Source organism: Ursus arctos, unplaced genomic scaffold (genome assembly GCF_023065955.2).
Source record: "Ursus arctos isolate Adak ecotype North America unplaced genomic scaffold, UrsArc2.0 scaffold_9, whole genome shotgun sequence".
NCBI classification, from domain to species: Eukaryota; Metazoa; Chordata; class Mammalia; order Carnivora; family Ursidae; genus Ursus; species Ursus arctos.
In genome coordinates, this window is record NW_026623111.1 from 19,262,359 (window position 1) to 19,286,963 (window position 24,605).

Here is a 24,605-nt window from a genome sequence, read left to right on the forward strand (position 1 = left end):
GGGGCTGTCACAAAGGGGTCCTTTTCCGCATGGTGCGCTGTGATGATGAGCAAGGAATCCAACTTGAGGGCTGTGTGTCTCTCCCCGCACTCTCTCTGGAGCGAGCAGAATGGACGTCTAAGTAGCTGAGTCTAGCTTGAGCCTGATTACAGGCCAGACCCTGCTATTGTGCCTCATCAGTGTCATTGTCGAGGCTGCAATTGCGCTGGGATGTTTCTCTTTGTCGCCGGCTCCACGCTCATTTCTAGGACAGGAGTGAAACCGCGGCGAGTCTGAGGCCCAAGGTGGGGAGAATCGTTCTTCCGGTGTGTCGCCCCAGGTAGGGCTCGGCAGATCTTTGGAAATGGAAAATACCCTGGCCCGGCCACGATGCCCGCAGCCTCGGCATCAGGATGACTCCCAGACTTACAGATAACCTCTAACGAGGAGGGGTGAAGCCATACTCGCTGGCTGTGCGAACTTAAGCGATCAGCTTAACTTCTCTGGCCTTCGTTTTCTCATCTGTACAATGGGACTAATAATGCTTACCTATCCCCAAGGCACATTGGAGGACCAATGCAATGAAATATGAAGAGCCTGGAGGTAGATATACACATACACACACATACATATCTATACACGTACACACCTGTAATACGTACAGTAGCTAGACCCACTACTCTTCTATATTATTGTGGGTATTGTGTATGTGTATATGTATGTGTGTGTTTCTTACATGCCAAGAGATGACATCTGGCCTTGACTGGCGAATGATAATAATAACAGTAAACTTGCCCTGAGCGTTCGCGATAAGCCAAGTACTGTTCTGAGCACTCGGCATGGATTAAAGCCGTGAGACCCACTAGCCGCGCTGTCGGTGTTGGGCAGGGCATCTCTTCATCCTCTTTGGGACCATCCTGGCATTGTATGATCGGCAAGGGGCTGGCCCGGCCCTCAGCATCTCTATTCACGGAGCACAGCGAGTGCACCCTCACTTACGACTGCTGACTCCCCCGCCCTTTTAGAAATGCCCAGCTGAGAACCAGTTTCTGAATGCCCAGGTGGGTGCTGTGCGGGACGGAAGCGGGCCGCACGGCGGCTGGGGGGTGCTTGAAATGAGGCTCGTCCAAACGGAGAGGTGCTGTAGTAACAGTAATACACACTGGATTTTGAAGACTTGGCATGAAAAGAGAACCCTGAGGTATCTCAGCAATATTTTTAAATATCGATCACACCATGAAATCGTGACGCCTCGGATGTGTTGTGTTAATCTTTTTACTTTTTTTTTTTTTGACTTGGTAACAAGAAAATGTCTAAGTCCACCTGAAGCTTGCATTTGCAGTTTGTGTTATATTCCTGTCTGGATGGCGGGACATGGTGGAGGGTTTCTAAGCCCTACTGGTATCAGAGCTGCTGTAGCAAACGCTGCTAGACCAGCCCAGCAGATATCTGGGTTCCGTTTCTTCTGTACTGACAAAGTCCTGATTGTGTTTCGGATGGTCTTGTGTCGGAATGCTCCTTTCCTTGGCTTCCCATGTAAACCAGTTCTTGCCCAAAGGGTACAAATGGAAACCTACTGGATGGGGCCTCTAGGAAAGCCATCGTTAAGGTGAGAAAAAGGGGACTTGGCTGGCATGTGCCTTTTGCTTGTGGCTTTTCCCCCCTTTTCCTACCTGGAATGCAGACACAATGTCTGGAGGTAGAGCAGCCTTTTTGGAACCATAAGGGTTGACAGGCACACTCTACGAATGGTGGGGGAGGAAGGAGACTGGTTGCTTGAGCAGCATCACCAGCCTGCCCTTCCCACCCCCAGACTCTTCATGGTGGGAGCAGAATGAAGAGCTCTGGGTTAGGCCCCTGAGGTTGGGCTTCTGTTGCATGAGTTGAGCATGAACTTAACTGGTCATCAGCATTACATTTTGGAGTCAATGTCGTGGATATTTTGTGTGTTTTCAGCCTGTCCCGAGCACTGGCGCATCCTTGCTACGTTTGGGGGAAAGTCCAACAGTAAGAGTTGGGCCTGTCCGTAGCAGAACTCAGAACACAAATGCCAGGCCCCTCCCAGCACAAGGCTCTGCCGATCAGACCGTTGGAAGGGAGACTTCACTTTGGAGAAACCCGAGAGGACAATGAAGGTGGTGTGCCCAGCAGCCTTCTTCTCGGCCAGCCCATGTCGGCGGCGGCTGTCGCCAGTCACCCAGAAGCCTGACGCGCGTGGCTGTGACTTGGCGACTGTCCTGCTCTTCCCCAGTCTCCTGTTAAATTCCAGTCCCCAAGGAATGCCCCTGAGCCCTTAGCCCCTCAGCAGGAGCAGCCCGTCTGAGATCAGGCCCATCTTACCTTAAGCCTCTGTGGCTCCTGGTACCTCCAGCCATCTCATTTCCGGAGGCTTCTCCAGTGCTGGGCTTCTGGGGTTGAAAGTATTGAGGAGGAAAGTCGGCAAAGACCAGATCTCTGTGAGGAGTGAAGAGTTGTTCACCCTTCAGTCTCCTAACTCAAGAGGAAGCGTACTTTCCGGCTTGGTCTCTGCCTCTGCCTGAGAAAGTGTAGGCAGAGTTGGACAACCCGGATTCCAATCACTGTACCCACACTTCCTCGCTCTATGACCTTGGGCAGCTCACTTAACCTCTGCGAGCTTTGGTTTCTTCCTCTGCAGGGTGGCTCGTGCTCGTGTGACCAGTGCGGTCACATAGGACCCCGCTGACTTAGAGGGTCCCGGGACTTACTTCCATGCTTTGCTGTTGCCATCTTGAAATTCTCAATTTTTTATAAAGATTTATTTATTTATTTTATAGAGAGAGAGCAGGGGTGGGGAGGGGCAGAAGGAGAGGAAGACAGAATCCCAAGCTGACTCCCAGCTGAGCATGGAGCCCAGCTCGGGGCTCGATCTCATGACCCCAAGATCACAATCTGAGCCACCCAGGCACCCTGAAATTCTCAATTTTTGGACAAGGGGCCCTGCATTTTCACTTTGCACAGGGCCTTGCAAATTACGCAGCCAATGCCGCTCCTCTATAAAATGGGAATAATACTTCCTCAGAGGTTTGCGGTGAGAATGAACTGGGAAAACGGCTCTTAAGAGCCTAGCGTAGGGCCTGGAAAGGGTATGCTCTCAGCAACCGATGTCTGTTACCTGTCGGCACCGGGGAATTTTCTCGCAGCCTCCTCCCTGGCCGGCAAGCGGGATCCTAGCTCTGCCTCACTAACTTCCGCTTATTCGGAGCCCGGGTGGGGACGAATGTGACACCCACTGCAGCAACAAGGTAGTTGGAAACCTTAGGCAACCAAGAATTCCCAGAAGTGGGATTTTGTTTCAGTTCTTTCCAAATATAAAGGCACATTGAACTTCTCTATGACTTTGACGCTGTGGATGGAATTTCCTAGAGGACTTGATGGTGACGAATCCGGGCCACGTGATCGGCCGGAAATACCACGGGCTCACAGCAGAAGCGCCGAGCTGCCTTCCCCTCATGAATTACCGACACCTGTCTGCACTGCAAAGAACTGAGCTTTGGAGATCAGACCGAGCTCTCTCGAGCGCCCCTTACCAGCCCCAGGGCCTCACTTCTGACCCAGCTGCTCGCCGGCAGCCCCTGAACAGCCTTACACGTGGGCACGCTGGGTGGGATCCGCCCTGCATCTCTGTCCTCCCGGCTTGGGAGGACGTGCCTCCTGATGCCATCGTCCAGGGCACCCCCAGATGCTGGGTGCCCCCCAGAAGTGGGCAGCGGTGGATGCTGGCAAGGCCACCTCTTGGCTACTAGGGGATGAGAGATGAAGCATAAGTCGGCAGGCAGCTCTGAAGCACAGTTCACGCGGCCACTTGGAAGGACCTAGTGGGACCGGGTAGCAGCCCCCAGCACGTCAGTGAACTCGATTCCTCCCCCCGTTCCTCATTCCGCTCCCATGGGTCATGCTCCCCGATGGGAGCCCCTTGCAAGGAAGGCTTTGTCTCAGGCCCTGGGGAGCCAGTGGAACTCAGGCTCAGCCAACCCCCCTGGACTCTCCTGAAATTCATTCATTCATTCATTCATAATAACCTACCTCTACACGTAGTATTTTAAAAAATCAATATAATGCTCTAACTGTATTTTAATGGTGAAATAAAAGGAAGTGATCGATAAAAAAAATTAAGTACCTTTCAACTGGTATAGGTTCAGGCAAATTTTACCAGAAGACTAAGGGGCAGTGTGAAGACATGGCGGCTTTGTGTAGATTCACCGTGAATGTGACCTAGCACTAAGAACCGTAGAAGCAGGGTCAGGGGCCTTGGTGCTTGGAGTCAGCCCTGCCATTAACCTCCTGGTAGGTCCACTCAGGTCCTTCTCTCCGGGCAGCTGTTCTCTCAAGGATAAAATGTGTCATTGAACTGTACGCTCACTAAGGACCAGTCCTGCTCTATTTCTGTACGGTTTTCTGGCCTCCTGACCTTTTCTGGACACTTGTTTTCTCGTTTTGGCCTCCCTGCAGCTGTTAGATCAGCCATCCACCGTTGAACTGGTAAAGTCCGCACTGAACAACCACTCCCACCAGGCACTGGCAGAAGGGACAAGGGCTTGTCATTATGGAGCTCGTGCCTGGGGAGGAGGGGTGGGCTGGGGAACAGACAACAGGCAAACTACTAAACACAGGGTGTGCCAGATGGCGAGAGCAATGGAGACATGTAAAATAGGTAAGGGCTTAAGAAACATGGGGGATAGGGAGCAGGGGAGGGTTTCTAAGGGAATAAAGTCCTTCTGATCTGTGTCCAATAGCGTTATCAATACGGGGCAGCGCTCTCTGAACGGGCTCCCATCTGGAAGGCCTGCTGTTTCAGTTCCTGCTGCGTAAAGAATGGCCCTCACAGAGAGTGGCTGAGCACAAGAATTCTGGTATCGTCCTGCAGTGTTTCTGTTGGCCAGGAATTCAAGGAAGTGCTCGGCCAGGTAGTTTTGGCTTGGAGTCTCGCCAGCAGTGTAGTCAGACGGGGTCTAGAGCTGCAAGAGCTGGAGCCTGGAGCAGTGGGGGGCTGCCAAGCATCTCTCTCTGATGTAGGCTCCAGGTTTCTCCAGGGACTTTCTGTGTGTGGGAGGGTCTGCTCTTCCTCACGGCGTGGAGGCCTCAGGGCAGTCAGACCACTAACACAATGGCACAGAGCGCCAGGTGAGAGTCGCAGCAAACCAGACAGAAGCTGTGACGCCTTTGAGCTGCACATGCCTTAGGGAGGCCTCACGATTCCTGTCTCCTAATGTTTACACCCTGTGGAGTCCCCCCAACTTGAGGCTGGCAAGAGCTGTGACCAGATTCCAACCAATGGAATATGGCAAGGCAATGGGCTGTCCTTCCCATGATGATGTTACACTGGATACCAAAGTGTAAGGATTTTTTTTCAGATGCAGTGAAAGTCCTTGAGCCGATGACTTTGAGTTCATCAAAGGGGAGGTGATCCTGAATGGGCCCACCAAATCGTGTGAGTCATCTAAGAGGAGACCTAGACTTTCCCGGAAGTGAGGGACCCTAAGAGGCAGAGACTCTTGGTCCATTGCTTGCTGTTATGGGCTGGCCTGTGTCCCTCACACATACAAAGTCATATGTGGTTAGCCCCTAGGACCTCAGAATGTGACTATTTGGAGACAGGGCCTTCAAAGAGGTGATTATGATAAAAATGAGACCATTAGAGTGCGCCTGGGTGGCTCAGTCAGTTAAGCATCTGTGTTCCGCTCAGGTCATGGTCTTAGAGTCCAAGGATCAAGTCCCATATCAGGATCCCTGTTCAGAGGGGAGTCTGCCTCTCCCTCTGCCCCTCACCTGGCTTGTGCTCTCTCTCTCTCTCTCAAATAAATAACTAAAATCTTTAAAAACAAAAAGACACTGGTCTTATAAAAATGAAACCATTAGAGTGGTCCGTAAATCAATCCAACTTTTATAAGATTTATAAGAAGAGGAAATTAGGACCCCGAAAGAGACACGCAGGAGGCATGTGCAGAGAGAAAGGACCATGTGGGGACATGGCAACAAGGCAGCTGTCTACAAGCCAAAGAGAGGGGCCAAACCTCAGAAGAAACCAAACCTGTCGATGCCTTGATCTAGGTTCCCAGCTTCCAAAACCGTGAGAAAATAAATTTCTGTGGTATAAGCTGCCTGATCTGTAGTATTTTGTTATGGCGGCCTTAACAAATGAATACGCTTGTCTTAGAAGAAGTCATCTGTCATAAATGCTGCAGTCACAAGAAATGAATTCTGTCAAAAACCAGAGGACGCTTGGAAGTGGATCCTTCCCTGGTTGAGCCTCCGGATAAGACCACCACCCAACCATCGCCTTGATTTCATCTTTGAGAGACCCCGAGCAGAGAATTCCTCCAAGCCCTGCCTGGACTTCTGACCCACAAAAAGTGTGAGATGATAACACATGTTGTGGGAAGCCACTAAGCGTGTGGTCGTCTGTTCTGCAGCATGGAAACCACACCCACCTTTAATGATCCAGTCTTGAGAGTCATAGCACAACCTCTGTTGTGTTTATTTGGGTGCAAGTGAACCATAAGCCCACCCAGATTCAAATATTGGGACCAAAGGTACTGCCGTGGCCAAATTTGGAAAATACAGCCTGTGGCACCTACGTCATTGAATTTTAATTCATGGCTCATGTTTGAAACTGTAGCTTGATTTCTGCATCCACATCATCTTCGTTGACACTGCGCGTTTCTCCAGGTGGTCCTCACGTGGGCTTCTACTGAGGTCCATTCAAGCCCCCCCTGGAGGATGCCTGTCTGTTCCTTCAAGAAGACACAGCACCAGCTGGGGGTCACAATCCCTGCATATATTATAAAACAGACTTTTCCAAACATGCTACCCACATCTGATGACTCTTCAGTTGGACATTTCCTCATGATGCCTTGACAGATGATAGAAACATTTTTTTAATTTTTATAGATTATCCTTCATCCCACCTTTGCTGCTCCTAGTGGCTGGATCCATTGGTTGAGGCTGGGAAAGCATGATTGTAGTGAGACGACTGGCAGTGTGTGCCTTGGCACCATGAGAAATGGCCTGGGAAATCGGCTGCCCGTTAGCTAGGCTTCTGTCTCTGCCTCCAGTTAGGTAGGGCCTGGGAGGACATTCAGGCCAAGCAGACGTCTGGGGCTCAGTTCCCTTCTACAACATCCCCACCTAGTGGGCCTGCCAGAGTGCTTCTCCAGTGGGGATGATCATAACTTTCAGTTGCCCCAGGGAAGGAAAGGGCAGGTTCTATCCAGAAGAAAGAGGCCATTCATCTGCTTAAGTCTCTAAGCTGCTTTCCTTGACCTCTTTAGCAAGAGAATAGCCTTGACAGCCAGGTACTGTCGGAAGAGAAGGATTTTCTAAATTCCTCCAGTGCCATTATGATATTAGAGTTTGGCTGACTAGATCCTAGAGTTTTACCTGGAGACAGAAGAGGCAGAAGCCATGGTCTGAGGCAGGAACAATGAGAAGACCATTCCTTCTACTTTGGGAGATGATGGGAGGAAGAGGAAAGAGAGGCGGGGGAAGCAGAGAGACTGGCCAAGGCCCCGGATGCGGGCGTGTGCTGCAGAGGTCAAGGGGAGGACCAAGAACTCTGCAGAGCTATGATACACTTCCCCATTCATCCAGGCAGAGACTGTCAGGATCTAGGAGCGGCCTACCAAGTGGCCTCTTCCAACATGGCACAGGGTGAGGGACAGTAAGTCTGAAACCTGTCTGAAGCCCCTCAGCAAAATTAGATAGACTCAGCCAGAGCTCAGTAGTCCCAAGGCCAGGGAGCAAACCAGGGCAAGGCAAAGACCAGCCAGGGAGTATCCAGAAAATTCTGTATGCAGACCCTTTCTACCTCACTCCCACTGCCACAAGGACCCTGAAAGTTCTCCTGAAGGAGAAGCCAAGAGATGGGAAATCTGAGACACTGTACATTTTACTTGCCACAGCCTGAATGATCTCACTAGACTATTTAAATAGTTGAATTAAACTGAGTTTACCGAATTGGCGTCCATTGACTCATTGCCCACCCAGTGGGGAGGGTCCATAAAAAATAGTAGGTCTATTAGAGGAAAACTACAGAAGATTAATTTTTTACATGTTTGAGTGGAATGCAAGTCAATCCATGACTTGACTTTGTTTCTTAGCCTGGCTTATATCTAAGGAGCAATTTGGTCTGAACTTGAGTGTCAGAAAGTTCTGGGCCTGAACTCCAGCTGAGCTATTCATTTGCTATTGGACTTTGAACAACTGAACCCTCTAGGGCTTCATCTTCTTCACATGTTAAATGACGATCACAAGTAAATATTGTTTGAGCCAGAGACCAGTCAACATTTTCCAAAAGAGACCAGAGAATAAATAATGTAGACTTTGCAGGTCATAGAATCTCTTTTGCCACTATTCCACTCTGCTCCTGACACACAAAAGCGGCCACAGACAATCCGTAAGTGGATGAGAATGGCTGTGTTCTAATAAAACTTTATTTACAAAAAACTGGAGCCAGATTTGATCCAAGAGTCTCAGTTCGCTGGTGCCTGGGTTAGAGTGTAGGACTACACAACAACAAAGAGACCCCCAAATACAGTGTCTTATCAAGACAAAAGCTTAGGTCTCTCCTCTGCTAACAGTCTGGAGATGAGCCCCCTTTGGGATCCAGGTTCTTTCCATCCTTTGTCCCTCATGCCTAAGGAATATTTCAGGAGTAGCAAGGACTAGGCTGAAGGGGCTGAAGCTGAGCAAGCAAGCCGGATTGGGGAGGAGAGGAAGTCAGAGAGGTTGTGTGTGTGAGAGAGAGACAGACAGACAGACAGGGACAGAGAGAGTAGTTTAGGGTTTCATAGGCTGCTCTTGGGACATGGCTTCTGCTCTGAGAATAATAACATCCCTAACTTTTCTTGGAGTCACCTGATTCGAACTACATTTGAACAGGATCCCTTCAGCCACTATGTGGGGAGCCAGACTGGGGGTAGTCACGAGGCAGGAGGGGACCAGTCATTGAGGCAGGAGACAATGGTGACAAGGAATGGTTAGATGGCTAGATTCTGGACATATTTTTAAATGGAAATGTGCTTTTTCTCCCCCTGGGAAGATCCCTGACTCCATCCAGCTTATCCAAAGGTGATCCTGAACATAATTACAAATCACTGTGTAGGCCTGACGCATTCGGGATGTGACCACAGGCCTCAGCGAACCACTCAATTTCCGGGCATCCTAATAGCAAATGGGTCCACACGAGCGAGCAGGTGCCAGATCTGTTTTGTTAGACTCTGAATCCCCAGTGCTTAGCACAAGGCCGGACACACAGCAGGCTCTTAAACAAATATTTTGAATGAAGGAACGAATGAATGAACAAATGAATCAATTTCCCCAACAAAATGCAAACATGCGAGGCAGTGCATTGCGTAGCAGTGAACACAGAGTCTGCCAACAAACCAAGTGTTTGTGTGGCCTTCCATGCAGACACACAGCTTTCCACTTCAGAGCTGCCACCACGCGAGACCGAGAGAGCGACAGAGCCAAAAGAAGCCAAAAGGATGGGCGCAGCCGGCTCAGCCCTCGTTCAAGGGGCCACAGCGTCGCCGGCCTCCTGGTTGGGCTTCAGTCCATCGCAAAGCCAGAGGCTTTTACAGTCTTAATTACTTGGAACCGAGATGGTTAAAGCTGCAAATTCCAGGGGGCCGCCATGTTCAAAATCTTCTACTTCAAAGACAAAGCGGAAGCAGGAAATTGCCGGGTCTATGACCCTGGGGCAACACACGCTGTGCTGGTTAATTTTATGTGTCCCAGGGTACCCAGATATTTGGTTAGACGTTATCTCTGGTTGAGTCTGTGAGGGTGCTTCCGAATAAGATTTGCATTTGAATCAGTAGACTGAGCAAAGCACCTGCCCTCCACAATGTGGAGGGGATCCCATTCATTGAGAGCCTAAATAGAACAAAAGACTGAGCGAGGGAGAACTCACGTTCTCTGCCTGACGGTCCTGGAGCTGGGACACTGGTCTTCTTCAGCCTTCAGACCCAGACTAAAGCTTCTGCCACTGGCTCTTGCAGTTCTCGGGTGTTCGGACGACAGATCTGGGGACTTCTCAGGCTTCCTTATGGTGTGAACCAACTTCTTATAATAAATCTATCATCTCTCACTTTCTCTCTCCAATTGGTTCAGCTTCTCTGGAGAACCATGGCTAATACATAAGCCATTTCTGGGCCTCAGCTTCCCACCTAAAACGCAAAGATGTTGGAGCAAGAGGCTTCCGAAGGATTTCAGGCTTACACGAACCAGGTCTCTGGACCCAAGCAAGCTCCTTAACCTCTCTGTGCCTCTGTTGCTTCATCTGTGAAAGGAGGAGAATGATTGGACCTACCTTGCAGAATTGGTGAGGATGAAATGAATAAAACAGGTAGAAAGCTCTTAGAAAGCGCCTGGCACCGGGCAAGTACCATGCACGGAAGGGTGAAATAGGCTTAGGATTTTCAGCGTGACCTTGGGCAAGTGATGCGAGCTGAGTCTCAGCTTCTTCATCAGTAAAAGAAAATAATAATATTGGCCCTGCCCCTCAGTTATGAGGATCAGATGCCAAAACGTTATATGTGATGTAAATGGTACCGACCTACAAACTAAAATGAGAATGGGGCTCATTCTCCCCGACTGCACTTTGAGCGTCTTGAAGACGGTGCAGCGGTTAAAAGAGTGGGTTCTGGAGTAGGGTGGCCAGATTTAGCAAATAAAAACACGGGATGCTCTGTTAAATTTGAATTTTAGAAAAACAAAGAATACATTTTTTAGCATATGTCCCATGCAATATTTGGGACATTTGTAGACTAAAAAAAAATACTTGTTGTTTATCTGAAATTCAAATTTAACTGGGCCTCCTGCATTTTAAACCCGATTCTGGAGGCGAACTGATTGTGTTCATATCCCAGGTCTTATTCATTGTACAAACGTGAGCAAATTACCCTATCATTCTGGGCCATGCATGGTTTCCTGGCTCTGCCAGCCTTTAGCTGTGCAGCCAGGGAAGCCCTCAGCCTCTTTATACCTTCATTTTCTCATCTGCAAAATGGGGAGATGAGGGTTCCTGCCTCACAAAGCAGTCACGAGAATAAATGAGTTAATGTGTGTAACACTCTGTCCAGCACTCAACAGATGCCAACGAGCATTCAAACAGCATTCTTTCGGTGAATATGAATTGAGAAACTTTTTTGGGTAGGCGACACCCTGGGTGCTGGGGAAACAACGGTAACCGACGCAGACCCAGCCCTCCAAGTAGAGCCCTCCTTCCACGGCCTCCTTTAACCACCCATGACTTTAATGGGTATCGAAATGGCATGGCTTTAATTTCCTAACAGCCACTGAGTGTTTGTTTGAATTCACTTATTATTCCTTTGCAAATGTCCACTCTTCCGTTCCCCTGGGCCATCACGGCTATAAATCATTGTCTTGTGATTCCATGCTTAGAGAGAGCCGGGGCTAGAACCTACTCATTGGAGGGTTTTACGGGGTTATTTCTTGTGGCAGAAAATGCAAATGGGTTGGCAGTAAACATAAGGGGAAAAAGCGACCTCAGCAGTCCGCACGGAACGTAAATGCAGAGGGAATCGGTGGGGAGAGAGTGTCATTTTTAGTAAGTAGAGCAGATATGCCACTTTGCTGAAAATATGAAATGCCAGAAAATTCTCCTGACTTCCTATGTTACTGAAAGACACTTGAAGTTGACCTGCTTCTTTCAGGACCCCGGAATGACATTACATTTCACTGTATTTGGTGCTATTCAGGGCGAAAAGGCTGATGAGGTAGCGAATAACACCCCAGAAGGGGGTTGTGGGGGAGAAGAGAGATCTGCTCAACTCCACCAACTTCCATCACCTGCAGAAAAGATCTTCTCTCAGGCCTGGCCAATTTCCCTTCTCTACTGGTCTATTTCATTCCAGAAAGATCTTTCCGAAGAGGGAACAAAATATATTCCCCAGGTCTCTGTGGATAATTTACACACAGAGATAGGAAATAGGGAGCCCTTGTTCCCCAGATCCGCTCGTGGATACAGAATCACTGCCGTGTCCTGAGTTGTTGATGCGAGCGGGGAAAGACTTCTTTCCTACTCCTGATGCTTCCTTCCACGCGGAGGGAGCCCCAGAAGCATCATAGTTCCCACGCCCACCTGCACGCCTCCGTCTCTGCCGAGCCGAGGTGGGACGTCCTGACGTGACTGGCGAGTTAGCACGGAGAAAGGGGCACGCCGAAGCCAACCTCCCCTCCCCCTCCTCCTGCTCAGCCTGTGAAGAGGGCTGTCCCCTGCTCCTCCATGCTGTACGTCTGTGACCAAGGACGGCCGTCTGCTTCAGGGTTCAGTTAGGAAACCCACCTGCCTGCAGGTAAGGGGTCCCAGTCTCCGATGTAAACCCCATCAGGAATAAAGGCGCTATTCTGGCCGCCTTCTGTTCCTCAGTGGGGACAGTCTCCAGACAGAGAGCAGGAGCTTGTGTCTTAGTCTAACTGAGCTGATAGCACAGAACACCATAGCCCGGGTGGCTTGGAACGTTGATTTCTCGCCGTTCTGGAGGCTGGTCGTCTAAGATCAAGGCGCTGGCAGGTTTGGTGTCTGGTGAGGAAACTCTTCCTACCTCGCAGTTGGCCACCTTCTCCTATATCCTCCCATGGCAGAGAACGGAGAGAGAAAGAGATCCTATGTCTCCTCCTCTTTCCATAGGGGCGCCTAATCCCGTTCATGAGGGCTTCATCCTCATAATCTCATCACCTCCCAAAGGCTCCACCTCCAAATCCCCTCACATTGGGCGTTCAGCGTCAACATACGCATTTTAGGAGAGAGAAACGTTCAGTCCATAGCAGCTAGTGACAGAGTTACCTCCAGGCCCAGGAGTCGACAAAGCCGTCTCTGAGGTGCCGTGGATGGCCTTCAGAGCGTCACTATCTTTCTCTACGTCAGCCATGACCCACGAAACACAGGCCAAAAGCCTCACTGTCATTAAGAAACCTTCTTGGGAATGGTTAAGGAAGCTGAGGCAATTTCGTTCCTCTTCCGTGTTCAATTCCCAGTCAAGACTCAGCTTAAATGCCGTCAGCTTCCCCTGAGTCCTGTGGAAATGGTGCCTATACCTCAAACAATGCGTATGGAGGGGGAAGAAAGGTGGGGTGTGTGTGTATGTATGCTTGTGATGTGTATGTGTGTGAGTGGTGAGGGGGGCCGTGGCGGTATGTGTGGTGTGTGGTATAGAGTGTGTGTCTGTGTGTGGTAAGGGGTGTGTGTAGTGTGGTGTGTGTGTGTAGTAGGGAGTGAAGGGGATGTATGTGTGGTGTGTGGTATAGTGTAGTGTGTGTGTGTGTGTGTGTGTGTAGTGGGGGTGTGGTAGGGGTGTATGTGGTGTGTGGTGTAGTGTGGGGTGTGTATGTGTGGTGGGGAGTGAAAGGGGTGTGCAGTGTATGATATAATGTGTGTATAGTGGGGGTGTGGTGGGGGTGTGGTATAGTGTGGGGTTTGTGTGTGGTGGGGAATGAAGGGGGTGTGCAGTGTGGTATGTATTATAGTGTGCTGTGTGTGTGTGTGTGTTTGTGTGGTGGGGGTTGCAGTGGATGTGTGTGGGGTGGGGTGTAGTGTGTGTGTGTGCGTGTGTGCACATGTATGTGTAGTGTGTGTGTGCGTGTGTGTGTGTGTGTGATGTGGCTTGTGTGGAGGGTGGGGGGTGGTATATGTTGGTTCCTAAACTTTCTCCAATTAAAGGTTCATTTGGCAGCAATCTCATTCCCACAAGCCATTAAAGATGGTGTACGGGTCATTCATCACTGCATAACAAATTAGTCCAAAACTAAGCAGCTTACAACAGTAAACATTTATTATCTCAGCCTCTATGGCCAGGAACCCATGAGTGGCTTAGTGGCACCAGTTTCTCATGAGTCTGTAGTCAAGATGCCAGCTGGAGCTGCAGTCATCCGAAGGCCCGACTGGGGCTGACAGGCCCACCTCCAGGTGGTTCACTCACACGGTGGTGCTGGTTGTTGGCCAGAGGCCTCAGATCCTTCCGCGTGGGCCTCTCCACAGGCTGCTTGAACAGCCTCACAGCATGATGCTGCCCTCCCCCAGTGAGCTATCTAAGAGAGAGCCAGGGGGAAGCACTCTGCCTTTGAAGACCTAGTCTCAGAAGTTACCACCGAGGCTTCTGCCACATTCTATTCCTTGGAACCAAGTCAGTGAGTACAGCCTGCATTCATGGGAGGGAAATCAGCCCCCATCTCCCGAAGGTGGGGGACCAAAGAATTTGTGAACATATTTTAAAACCACCATGAGTAACACGGTGCAGAAAAAGAGAAACAAAGGCAGAAGAATCTTAAAATGTACTGACCGTACTATGGCAAGAATAAAATAGAGTGACATTTGAGGATTCAGGCCTTTTCCCCTCCACTATCTTCCCAGGAAAACTGATGTGGAGAGATGGGACAGAGGCCAGGCCATGGATGGAGTGGGGGCAGATGGGAGGGGTTTTTGAATACTGGAGGATCAAGAGGGGCTGCCGCAGACTGTGAGATGTTAGAGGGCAGGAAGCTTGGGAGGGACTGGCTTTAAGAAGCAGCGTGTCAGGAGGCGCCTGAGTGGCTTAGTCAGTGAAGCATCTGCCTTTGGCTCAAGCCATATCTCAGGGTCCTGGGATCAAACCTGGCATGCTTCTCCCTCTCCCTCTGCCCCCCAACCCCACTTGTGCTCTCTTTCTCTCAAAATAAATAAAATCTTAAAAAAAAAAAAAAAGCAGCAGCAGCAGCATGTGTGGGGTTATGACCAAGCTTTCCTCTTCTTTCAGAGACACAAGGAGAGACCAGAACTACTTGTAATTAGTCCCCAGTTTGGGGGTTGTTTCATTACATCTACACTGTGGTGAGACTGGATCGCCTGGGTCTTATTCTTTACTCAGGCTACATTCACATTCCCTGAGAATGTCCACCACAAATGTAAAAGAGCGAGGAAGCTCTGTTTTTAAAGCTTCTCAAATGCTTTTGTATCTTCTTTAAGACATTTGTATTCTCAGGACCTAGCACAGCACCGTTCACACAGGGGGTACTGGAAAGAATCAAGCGAAAAAGTTAATTTGGATTTTCACATGATTTATGAGCCAAGAAGATGTTATGATCCAAAGGGACAGAGGAACTATGTAAACTTAAAATAAAAATATTTTGGGGTTGCCATGTGTTCAGAATGCCTAGATGGGTTGGAAGAAACAAGTGCAGGAGATTCAGGGTCAATCACACGGGGAATCAATAGAGTGGAGCCTGGGGGCCAGGACAAGTGTCAAAACTACTATTTTCTCTGTGGCCCCAACCTTATTTTCACATGTTCTTCAGCCCGCACAACCCTTGAAAGCAAACAGGGGGATGACGAAACTAAGTGGGTGTGGTGACACAAGCGGAGATCTCTCAGCCCTACTTTTGGAGAGGCCAATCAGGGCTCGGGGTCAGGTCTGGGGCTGATGCACGGGCTGCGGTGGGGCATGGGGAGCTGGACAGGTTTCCCTCTGCCCTAACAGTTGTTTCTTGCAAGATGAAAGAACTTAGCTGTATTTTTTTTTTTCTTGGTTTCTAGCAGACTTCCCAGAGTAGACACCTGGAGACATATGGAGGAGAATGTTCTTCAGGGCTCACATACAGATTTCAGAAAGCACTGGGAATTTCGGGGTAGCACTTAAAATCCTGTAGGCCTCTTCCTGTGTTGCCTTGGTTGGCTGCCTGGCTGAAGGCAGAAGTTGAGGCTTAACAAGAGGCCTCCTGGAGCAGAGGCCAAGAGGTGGGGTTCACCCAAGGCCTGCCGTCTCAGCTCTGTTACCAATTTACTGGGAAAAGTCATTCGTGCCAGTTAGGCTCTGGTTAGTAAAGAGTTGTCCAGTCTGGGAGGCGGGTAGAGGAGCCAAATGTAAGAACAGGTGATCAATGAAAGTGACACATTACTCATGCCTCCAATTCTTCTTAGACAGTTAGTCCTCAATTAGCTCTCTGAGAAATAGAGAAAATAAGTGTACTTGCCTTGCTAATGACCACATGGTCAGGACTGAGCAGTTTACACAGCATTTTCGCTCCAAGATGAAATGTGCTGAAATATTGGGATTAATGAGTTTCTGACTTGCGGGTCTGGAAAAATTCGGTTCTTTTCTGTACATTTTCACCAATACAAAACAATGATTTAGTGGTAGAATGATCATGAAAAGGAACCAGGCCATTCTCCCCTCTATCCTGGTCAAAAGAACGTGTTCTGGCCTGAAATGACCCTTCCTCCTATGAATTTATTTTCTGTATTCACAGTCCATGTTTCACTGGACTGCACTGGGCCGAGGTCAATGGTTGTTTATGGTTAGTATTAACCTGATCAGCTGGGCATCCGTTCTCTTTGGTTGGTGCCCATGATGGACACACCCTAAGATGACCCCTGACCCCATGAGTCCTGCACAATCCCCTCCCTTTGAGTGACTGCAGGACCTAGGACCTGCTTCAAACTAACAAACTAACAAAGGTGGGGCAAAGGTGATGGGATCTCACATCTATGACTCCTGATGACCTTGCAGAAGCTAACAGTTATGTCATGAGAGGATCTATGGGGAAGGCCACTGGTGTGGAGCTGTGTGCCCCCACCCCCCCGGTGCTGAAAGGGGCCCCCCAGTCAAGAGGTGGAAAAAATACAGGGCCCGGAGTCCCATCATCACAAGGAAATGAATTCTGCCAACAACCTGAATGACCCTGAAAGAAGATCTTTCCCTAGTTGAGCCACCAAATGAGAACACGGCCTGGCTGATGCCTTGACTGCAGCCCCATGAGACCCTGAGCAGAGGACCCAGCCCAGCTGTGCCAGGACTCCTGACCCACGGGGGCATGCGAGCTAATGACCATGTTTTGTTTTAAGCCACTACATTCATGGTCATTTGTTACACAGCAGTAGAAAACTAATTCAACACATATGGCAAACCAGTGGTTACATAACTAGTTATCACCATGAGCTGTTTCATTGCACAATTAGCCACAGGCCGCTTTGTGATGCAGAAACACTACACCTAGGGTTGTAACTACAGCTTCCTGCAAGTATGACTTTTCCTCTTAACTAGCTTTAAGTCTCCTGAGGGCAAGAACTCTGCTTTTGTACTTTTTAAAAGATTTTATTTATTTATTTGAGAGAGAGAGCGTGCAAGCTCATGAGCAGGGGGAGGGGCAGAGGGAGCGGGAGAAGCAGGCTCCCCTGGGATCATGACATGAGCCGAAGACAGATGCTTCACCGACGGAGCCACCCAGGTGCCCCTCTGCTCTCATACTTCTTAAAAAGCTCCACAGCATATCAAAGTAACTGACATCGGTACACAGTCATATGTGATTTGAATTTTTGACCCTTCATTTGTCCAACGAAACCAAATGGGTCTAAAGACATAGAGACACGAGGCAAACTTTCACTGCACACCTGCTATGTACCAGGTTAGAGCCCCCACATGCAGAGAACAAGACAAAAGTCTTGCCCTCAATTTGTTCATGGTTCAACCCAATCAGTGGGATCTCGTAACCTCATCTTCTCACCACGCAGAGTCAGAGGATGCCCAAAGATCCCTAGAGTTCTTCGCCAATCTGTCAAGATTATGATTCTGCAGCTCACGTAGAGGGTGTAACTGCAAAGTCCCTCTGTGACTTTTTAGTGACTTTTTAGTTTGCAAGTAGAAGCAGAAGTCCCCCGTGGTGCCCATTTTCCATTTAAACAGGGACTAAGCCACGAAGATAAATGGGCATACTCCGCCCTTCCACAATAGCCCATCAGGCCCTCAACTCTGTGACCGGAGTGGGCATATCCATATTCAAGCAGACCAGAGATCAAAGCCACATTAGGCATGAGCTACTTTTTATTCATAGACTTGCAGAATATATCGAATTAAGAGGCATGTTGTTTGTTAACCGTATTTACCAAAAAAGAGCTAAATATATATTCAGCCTTAAAATGGATCCATACTGCAAAATTTGCTTTCATATACATATAAACTATTCTTATTTTACCTAAGTTATGCATCTAAGATACATAAAAATGGTACCAAATGGCATATTGGCTTATTTTATCACAGTTCTTATACATTCCTGATAGTCAAAGGGATTGGTAGGGAATGCATAGTTTCCTACTAGGAGAAAGGTAGATTCTGATACAAGTAATGGAATGATGGTAAGGATAAGAGTGCCTCCCTTGGTTTAGATCTCAGCAGCTTTACCACACAATTCTTATTAGCATTACAATGGGCTCTCTTCGTTAATAATTGGCTGTTAATTTGCCTAGTTGTTCCACCCTCTACTTGCCTGGCTGAGGCAAAGGAAATCATGATGACCTTTTTTTTTTCCAGTTTATTTCTACTTTCCCCAAAGATGTTCCTCCCCATCCATCTGCCCTGCTTTTCTGCCCATTCCCGTTAGACCGTCTTAAGTCTGGACCACCTTACTCACTGTGTCAACGACTAGATTACCGCATTCCACTCCAGAGTCCCCGCTCCACAGAATCTTTGGCCACTGCCTAATTAAGGAACCCTCTTCCAAATCTGCGAATGGAGGGGCTGATACTTCTGCAGAAGAATCAGGAAGCTGGCTGAAGAGATTTTCTTTAGGGGGCATGCAAATAGAGCCCCCTCCTGCAGACCTTCATCTCTCTTTCATTATACCCCCGGTCAGAGAAATTTCCATCCCGGGTATTTCTGGCAGCCAAACCTCTAGCATCCCACGCTGATTTTTTTTTTTTCCCTAAAAATACACAGCCTCTCATTCCATGGGGAGGAAAAATGCAACACCGGCATTTCCAGCGTGCTCCCCAAGGGCTGATTATGACCTGGAGCAATTCATCATCACTCGTGCATTCGAGTTTTTGGTTGTTCCCTCATAGAACTCTTCTTGTTTATCTTGTGGACGTTGTGACAAGAACCAGATGTGTGTCGACCTCACCATCGCCCCATTGCTATTGCAGGGAGTGTGTGGAGAAGCAACCACGCCAGATAGAAATCCTCTTTAGAACAGAAAATTATCTGAAACTTCTGGAAGACTTTCAAGAGTGGGGCCTTGTGTGTAATAGCAGTCCCGCAGTGTTTAATTGTTAAAGGGACCAGTGGATGAGATGGTGTCTGTTCAGCACGATTTTCCCTCCGGCGATGCATATTTTGTTGCATTTTTTATTTTATCTCAAGGTGTTGCTATGTTCTGAATCATGATGATGAAGTCTTTATTCGGAAGTCATGTCAGGGTGTCACAAAGCAAATGCAAAGCCCACTGTGCAGGGGGAAGGCTCTGCCTTTGCCACTCACTACAGGATAATCTGGAGCAGGCAATTGACTTTGATTTTCACCCCGATTTCCTTCTCTCTGAAATTAGAATACCCACCCGCCAATAAACTGAAGAACTATGAACAAAGGCGATGGACAGAATGGACACTGAAAAAACCTAAAGCATTACTGCAATGCTGGGGGTCTTAGTACCCACTGCCCGAGGACACCGTGCTTTTCCCACCTAAGGATTGTTTTCAGTCTTCGTGAGAGATCTGTTCCTGATCCCACGCTTTAAGGCTGTGTGGCGTGGCCACTTGGCTACGTGGAGGGGCTCAGCCTAGCCACAGAGATTGTAAAGAAGAAACAAGCTGACGAGAAGGCAACCGATGGGTGATAGGAAGGAATGGACAAGATCAGCCCTTCCCAGAACTCTCTCCACAGGGGATGGTCCCGCGAGTCTCTCGGCTTTGGGTTTCTGTTGCTGTTGTCGGGGTTTTTTGGGTTCTTTTTTTGTCTTACATTATTACTGGGAAAATCTTCTTGCAGAAATTGTTTAAACCTGGAGGGATTCTTGAGATGGAGCAGTGAGATTAATGAAGCAAAGCTTCCACCACCTCGTGCCAAGAACATCTAGGCTCCTTGAGCAAGTCAGCCAGAACAAATATTCCCTCCCTGAGAATGGAGACTCTTGTAGGCTGCAGACTCTGATCCTGTCTAGTTTCTTAAGAAGAAAAAGAGAACCTGACTGCAGCCACGTGGACTACTTGCCCTCTTGCCCGTGCCTCGCCCCTAATTCCTTAGATTTTTCTTCCAGCAGCCAATGTCTCCCCTGGACTCGGCAAGCACCCCTGTCCCCAGCACCGCACCCCCGGCTTTCTGGATTTCTGGATTCTAGGCGATGCCCACCAGCACGGTGGGTACAGACCATTTCTCCAGCCACTGCCCCCTCAGAGGGGAAGCTGGGGGGCTGGTGTCTGGTTCCCTAGAGGCAGCCCCATGAAAAGATGCCCCAGTTGCCTTCTCGACAAGCAGCTGGGTGCGGGAACATCATTTCGAGCTGGCACAAGCACTAGGACTGTCGAAACGTCCCCTACCTTGTTTGCCAAGGGCCTGTTTTTCAGCCCAGGCTTCTCTGAGGGATTCCATGTGCCAGAGAGAACTGCTTGCCCATCTTAACAGCCAGCGGAATAGCAGCTCTGCCCCACTTTCCGCTGCTGATGTGCGGATCTGGGCATTTGCAGTCAATTCAAATCAACCGGGAAGGCAAAGGAACGTGGAAGGGTGATTTTGTGCTTCAGAAGTGAAAACAAACCACTTTCCTCCTGTTTGGTTGGTGCCTAGTAGGAAAGTTTCAAGCAGCGACGCTATTCTGTGTGGGGACCGAGCTCATTAAAATCCCCAGTGTCCTAGGCTGGAAGCCCTCTGCCTGCAGTCCCAGGACGTACGCAGGAGCGCCGTTGCAACATCGATGCTATTTATTGCCTTGATCTGCTTTGCTTAAACCAGAAACGACACCGCACTAAATTTGTACCTCCTCACGGCTTGGCAAACGATCATGAAAAAATAACACTCCAGTAGAACATGACTGTGTTGGTTTGGGGGCTACAAGAGACGCTGGTGGGCGGCTCTTTCCGAGCTGCTCCTAAAATCTACTTCATAGCCTCGGGAGAGAACCAGCCAATCAGGCAGAGAACATCCCCTGGGACGTTTCCGCAAAATCAGACCCCGTGGGCGTCCCCATAACCCACACCAGACAAGCCCAGTCTGAAACAGACCCTCCGGCCCTCTGAGCACAGACCTGGTCTGTGGGATGCAGCGGGTCTAACGCTAAAGCTGGTCCCCGATGATCGGCTGAGCCCCCCAGCCTATTCAGGATGAGCCCCCTGCCCGTACGTGGTGCCGCGTCAGGCCGTGAGCCCCAGGGGACTTTCCTTTGCTAAACTACTGGGAAAGAAAGGGCGCACTGGTGTCAGGAGCACCCCGGCTTCTGCCATCTGATGCTTCAGCCCCTCCAGAAGGGCTGCCCTGGCGGCAGCAGCAAGAGCACCCCGACCAAGCAGGACCGACGCAGGAGTAGGGAGGAAGGCGGGTGGGCAGGAAGGTAGGTTGGTATTCAATGACTTGAAATAGGAAGCTGCCCAGAGGGCACAGACATGCACAAATCAAAGGGCCACCTCTAGGTTTCAAAGTACAGTGGGGCTTGTGTCAAGTCCCCTTTGATCCCACAAAATCCTGCTTCAAAAATTCTACCAAATGCTCATCAGATGGAAAGACCTGCTCTATTGCTTTAAAGGACGGGATGAAAAGCACCGTTCAGTCTTTGGCCTGTCTGCTGGTTACCCACACACTCAAAGAACGGGTTCAGGGGAGCAGCCGAGTCATGGAGGGCGTCTCACAAGCAATGTTGCTCTGACTGCCACGGGGTCGGCTCTGAACCACAAGGAAGAGGGGAGGAAGCCTTTGTCTCACTCACGGGCCAACGGCCGTGCAGGGCCTGGATGCGTGTCTGCAGAGTATTCTCTCTGGCAAAGGAAGCGATGGCCAACATTGTTTTGTTAACGTCCTCATGACAAGCATCCACACGAGCCAATGAACTAGCCAACGTTCTGCTATGAAGGGGGCTTCAGGAAACTGAAATGACTCAAAATAGCATTGCTGAGTGTTATCAGATTTTTAAACGAATCATCAGCATATCTTTTCAGCTGACTTTGGCTTGAAGAGTTCTTACCAGAAAAGATTGCTAAAATGAAACGAGAAGGGCCCATAGTTTGTTTGGTCTTTTTCTGTTGGTTTTTTTTTTTTTTTTTTTCATTGTAAGAGCTGTCCCATCTTATCCGATTTCTTCCTTCTTTATAAAAAAAAGAAGAAGAAGAAGAAAAAGCAAAAAGCACATTACTTTCCTAGGTGGTGAGAGTTAATGCTGTACTCTTTGCTCAGAGATAACAGGCTCTACGATGTCTTTTTAAATGGGAGAATGGACATGTCATGCAGTTAGCCAATAAATGCAATCCCTGATTGAAATGTGAGTTCTAAAATGTTGAAAACTTCTAACTAGTTCCCCAGGGCGTTTTTAATTGCGGAGCTCTGAACTTGGCTTTGTATTTGCTTCTCGGTCCTCTCTCGTGAAAGCTAGGGCTACGTGTTTTTAAACGCACCAATCACACCTTCACAAACTTAAGTCAACGACTATATGTTCAAAAATCTTTGTTTTCCCTTTGAAACTGGATGCAAAAAAGAAATCTCTCCTGTCAGTGGAGACAGCTGTGAAGGAACGAGGTGCCTGCACATAGATCTCCTTGAACTTTTTGAATAGCTGCTTTTCTTTATCCCACTGGTAGATCTGGGAGAACGTATAGTCACTCCCCAGGGCCAGGTAGTGATTATCTTTAAAGGAAAAGGGCTGCAGGGTCATGGCCCCCCGGGATGGGAGAGCCTGGATCTCCACAAACTGCTTACTATTCCACCTCATGACCCTGGAGTCCCCGATGAAGCGGGTGAGGGAAAGGTAGAGGGCATTCTGCATCCTAAAACTCTTCACGGCCAGCACGTCCTCCATGTTGGGGATGTCACTGTGGGGGACAAACTTCTTAGAGCTTTTATTCCACTGGAGGATGATGGGGACCTGGGAGCGGCTGGACAGAATCAGATGCGACTTCCCGTCTATATCGACGAACTCCGCATCCGTGTCCCTGAACCACTCGTGCAGAGATTGGTAGGAGTAGAACCCTTTGCTGTTCCATTTATACACCGTGGACAGACCGGCTTTGGAGCTGTCCGCGATGATGAAGAAGGTCTCGTCCTCGATCTGAAACAGCTCGATGTCGTTGGGCTTGGAAATGCGAGAGACTTCGATGTCTTGGAATTTGACAAACTTGGTCCAGCTCTCATCGTATCTGTAGATGTGAGAGCCGCCGAAGAGCTGGGCCACCACCACGAAAACCTGGTCGTCGATGAGGATGGCCTTACAGCCCACGATGGACTGACCTGTGGCCCCAAGAGAAACAAGAGGGGATTAGGGCATTGCAGGGAGAAATGCTCCTCCGTAGTGAAACTGGAACCCTTGTGAACCGGAAAATGGGGACAGATGTAAAGAAATATGAGAAATGGGGCAGCTGATGCGGAAAACAGCATGGCAGCTTCTCGACGAATTGAACATAGAAATACCATATGACCCGGCAATTGCACGACTGGGTCCATACCCAAAAGTACTGAACGCAGGGTCTCTAAGAGATTTGCACACCCATGTTTATAGCAGCATTATTCACAACAGCCAAAAAGTGGAAGCAACCCCAGGGTCCACCGATGGATGAATGGATAAACAAAACATGGTGTATACACACAGTGGAACGTTGCTCGGCCTTCAAAAGGAAGGAAACCCTGACATGGGACACATGACAATACAGACAAACGGTGAGGGCATTATCCTAAGTGAAATAAAGACAGTCACAAAAAGATAATAATATATGATTCCACTTATATGAGGTCCCTAAAGTAGTCAGATCCCTAGAGACAGAAAACAGAATGATGGGGACCGGGGGCTGGGGAAGAGGGGAGAATGGGGAGTTAGCGTTTAATGGATACAGAGTTTGAGTTTTTCAAGATGAAAAGAGTTCCAGAGATGGTTTGCATGACACCGTGAAGGCACTTCACACTACTGAACGGTACACTTAGAGATGGTTAAGACGGTAAGTTTTATGTTCTGTATATTTTCCCACAATTAAAACATTTTTAAAAACCTTGAAAAAATGTGCCTCCATTAAGTGCTGGCCTCCTGGCCTCTGGTGTCTTTAGAAGCAGGAGTACAATTCAGGAAATGCACCAACACCCAAGGAGCTGTCTTCATGCTAGTCAAACAGAACTTTCCAACTCCAGACAGTGGAAGGAAACAAATGCTCTTCTGTTCGGGGCGTGGGGGTAAGGGAGGGTAAAAAGGTAGGAGTCAGGTCTCAGAGACAGAAGGAAAAGAATGTAATGAGGGGCTTGTGAAGACATTTGGTCCCTTCTGATTTCTGGAGCCAAAGGAAGGAATGGAGGCGGAACAGGGGAGTGTTAAGCCTTGTGACTCTAGACCAGGTCGCCCAGGGGTTGAAAGGCAGCTCGTAGCTCACAAGCTTTCTGACCCAGTGCCGGTTAACTCTGTCTCAGGCTCCCTGTCTGTAGAACGAGGGTGCTATTCGCATTGACCTTCCAGGGTTAGTGAAGACTAAGTGAGAAAATTCACGCTGTTTTTAGAACAGAGCACCCACAAACAGGAAGTGGTCAACAATTAGTAGCTCTCATTACTGGATAATTAAAAGAACTGTCTTGATAATGAAAAGACCTCGGCCCTTTAAAATCTCCCATAGCCGGCACTGCGTAAACACCTGTAGAATGGTCAGTGACCTGAATGATCTGGCTCAG

At 48.9% G+C, this 24,605-nt stretch overlaps 1 protein-coding gene across 1 annotated transcript in view; it reads right to left on the bottom strand.

Moving 5' to 3' along the window:
* Positions 1-17,785: 17,785 nt before the first annotated feature.
* LGI2 (leucine rich repeat LGI family member 2) overlaps positions 17,786-24,605 on the bottom strand; it is a 31,218-nt gene continuing 24,398 nt past the window's right edge. The window contains exon 8 of the mRNA XM_026514531.4: positions 17,786-23,189. Coding sequence (XP_026370316.2) covers positions 22,372-23,189 — 818 coding nt within the window. The 3' untranslated portion in view covers positions 17,786-22,371. The remainder of the gene's footprint in view (positions 23,190-24,605) is intronic.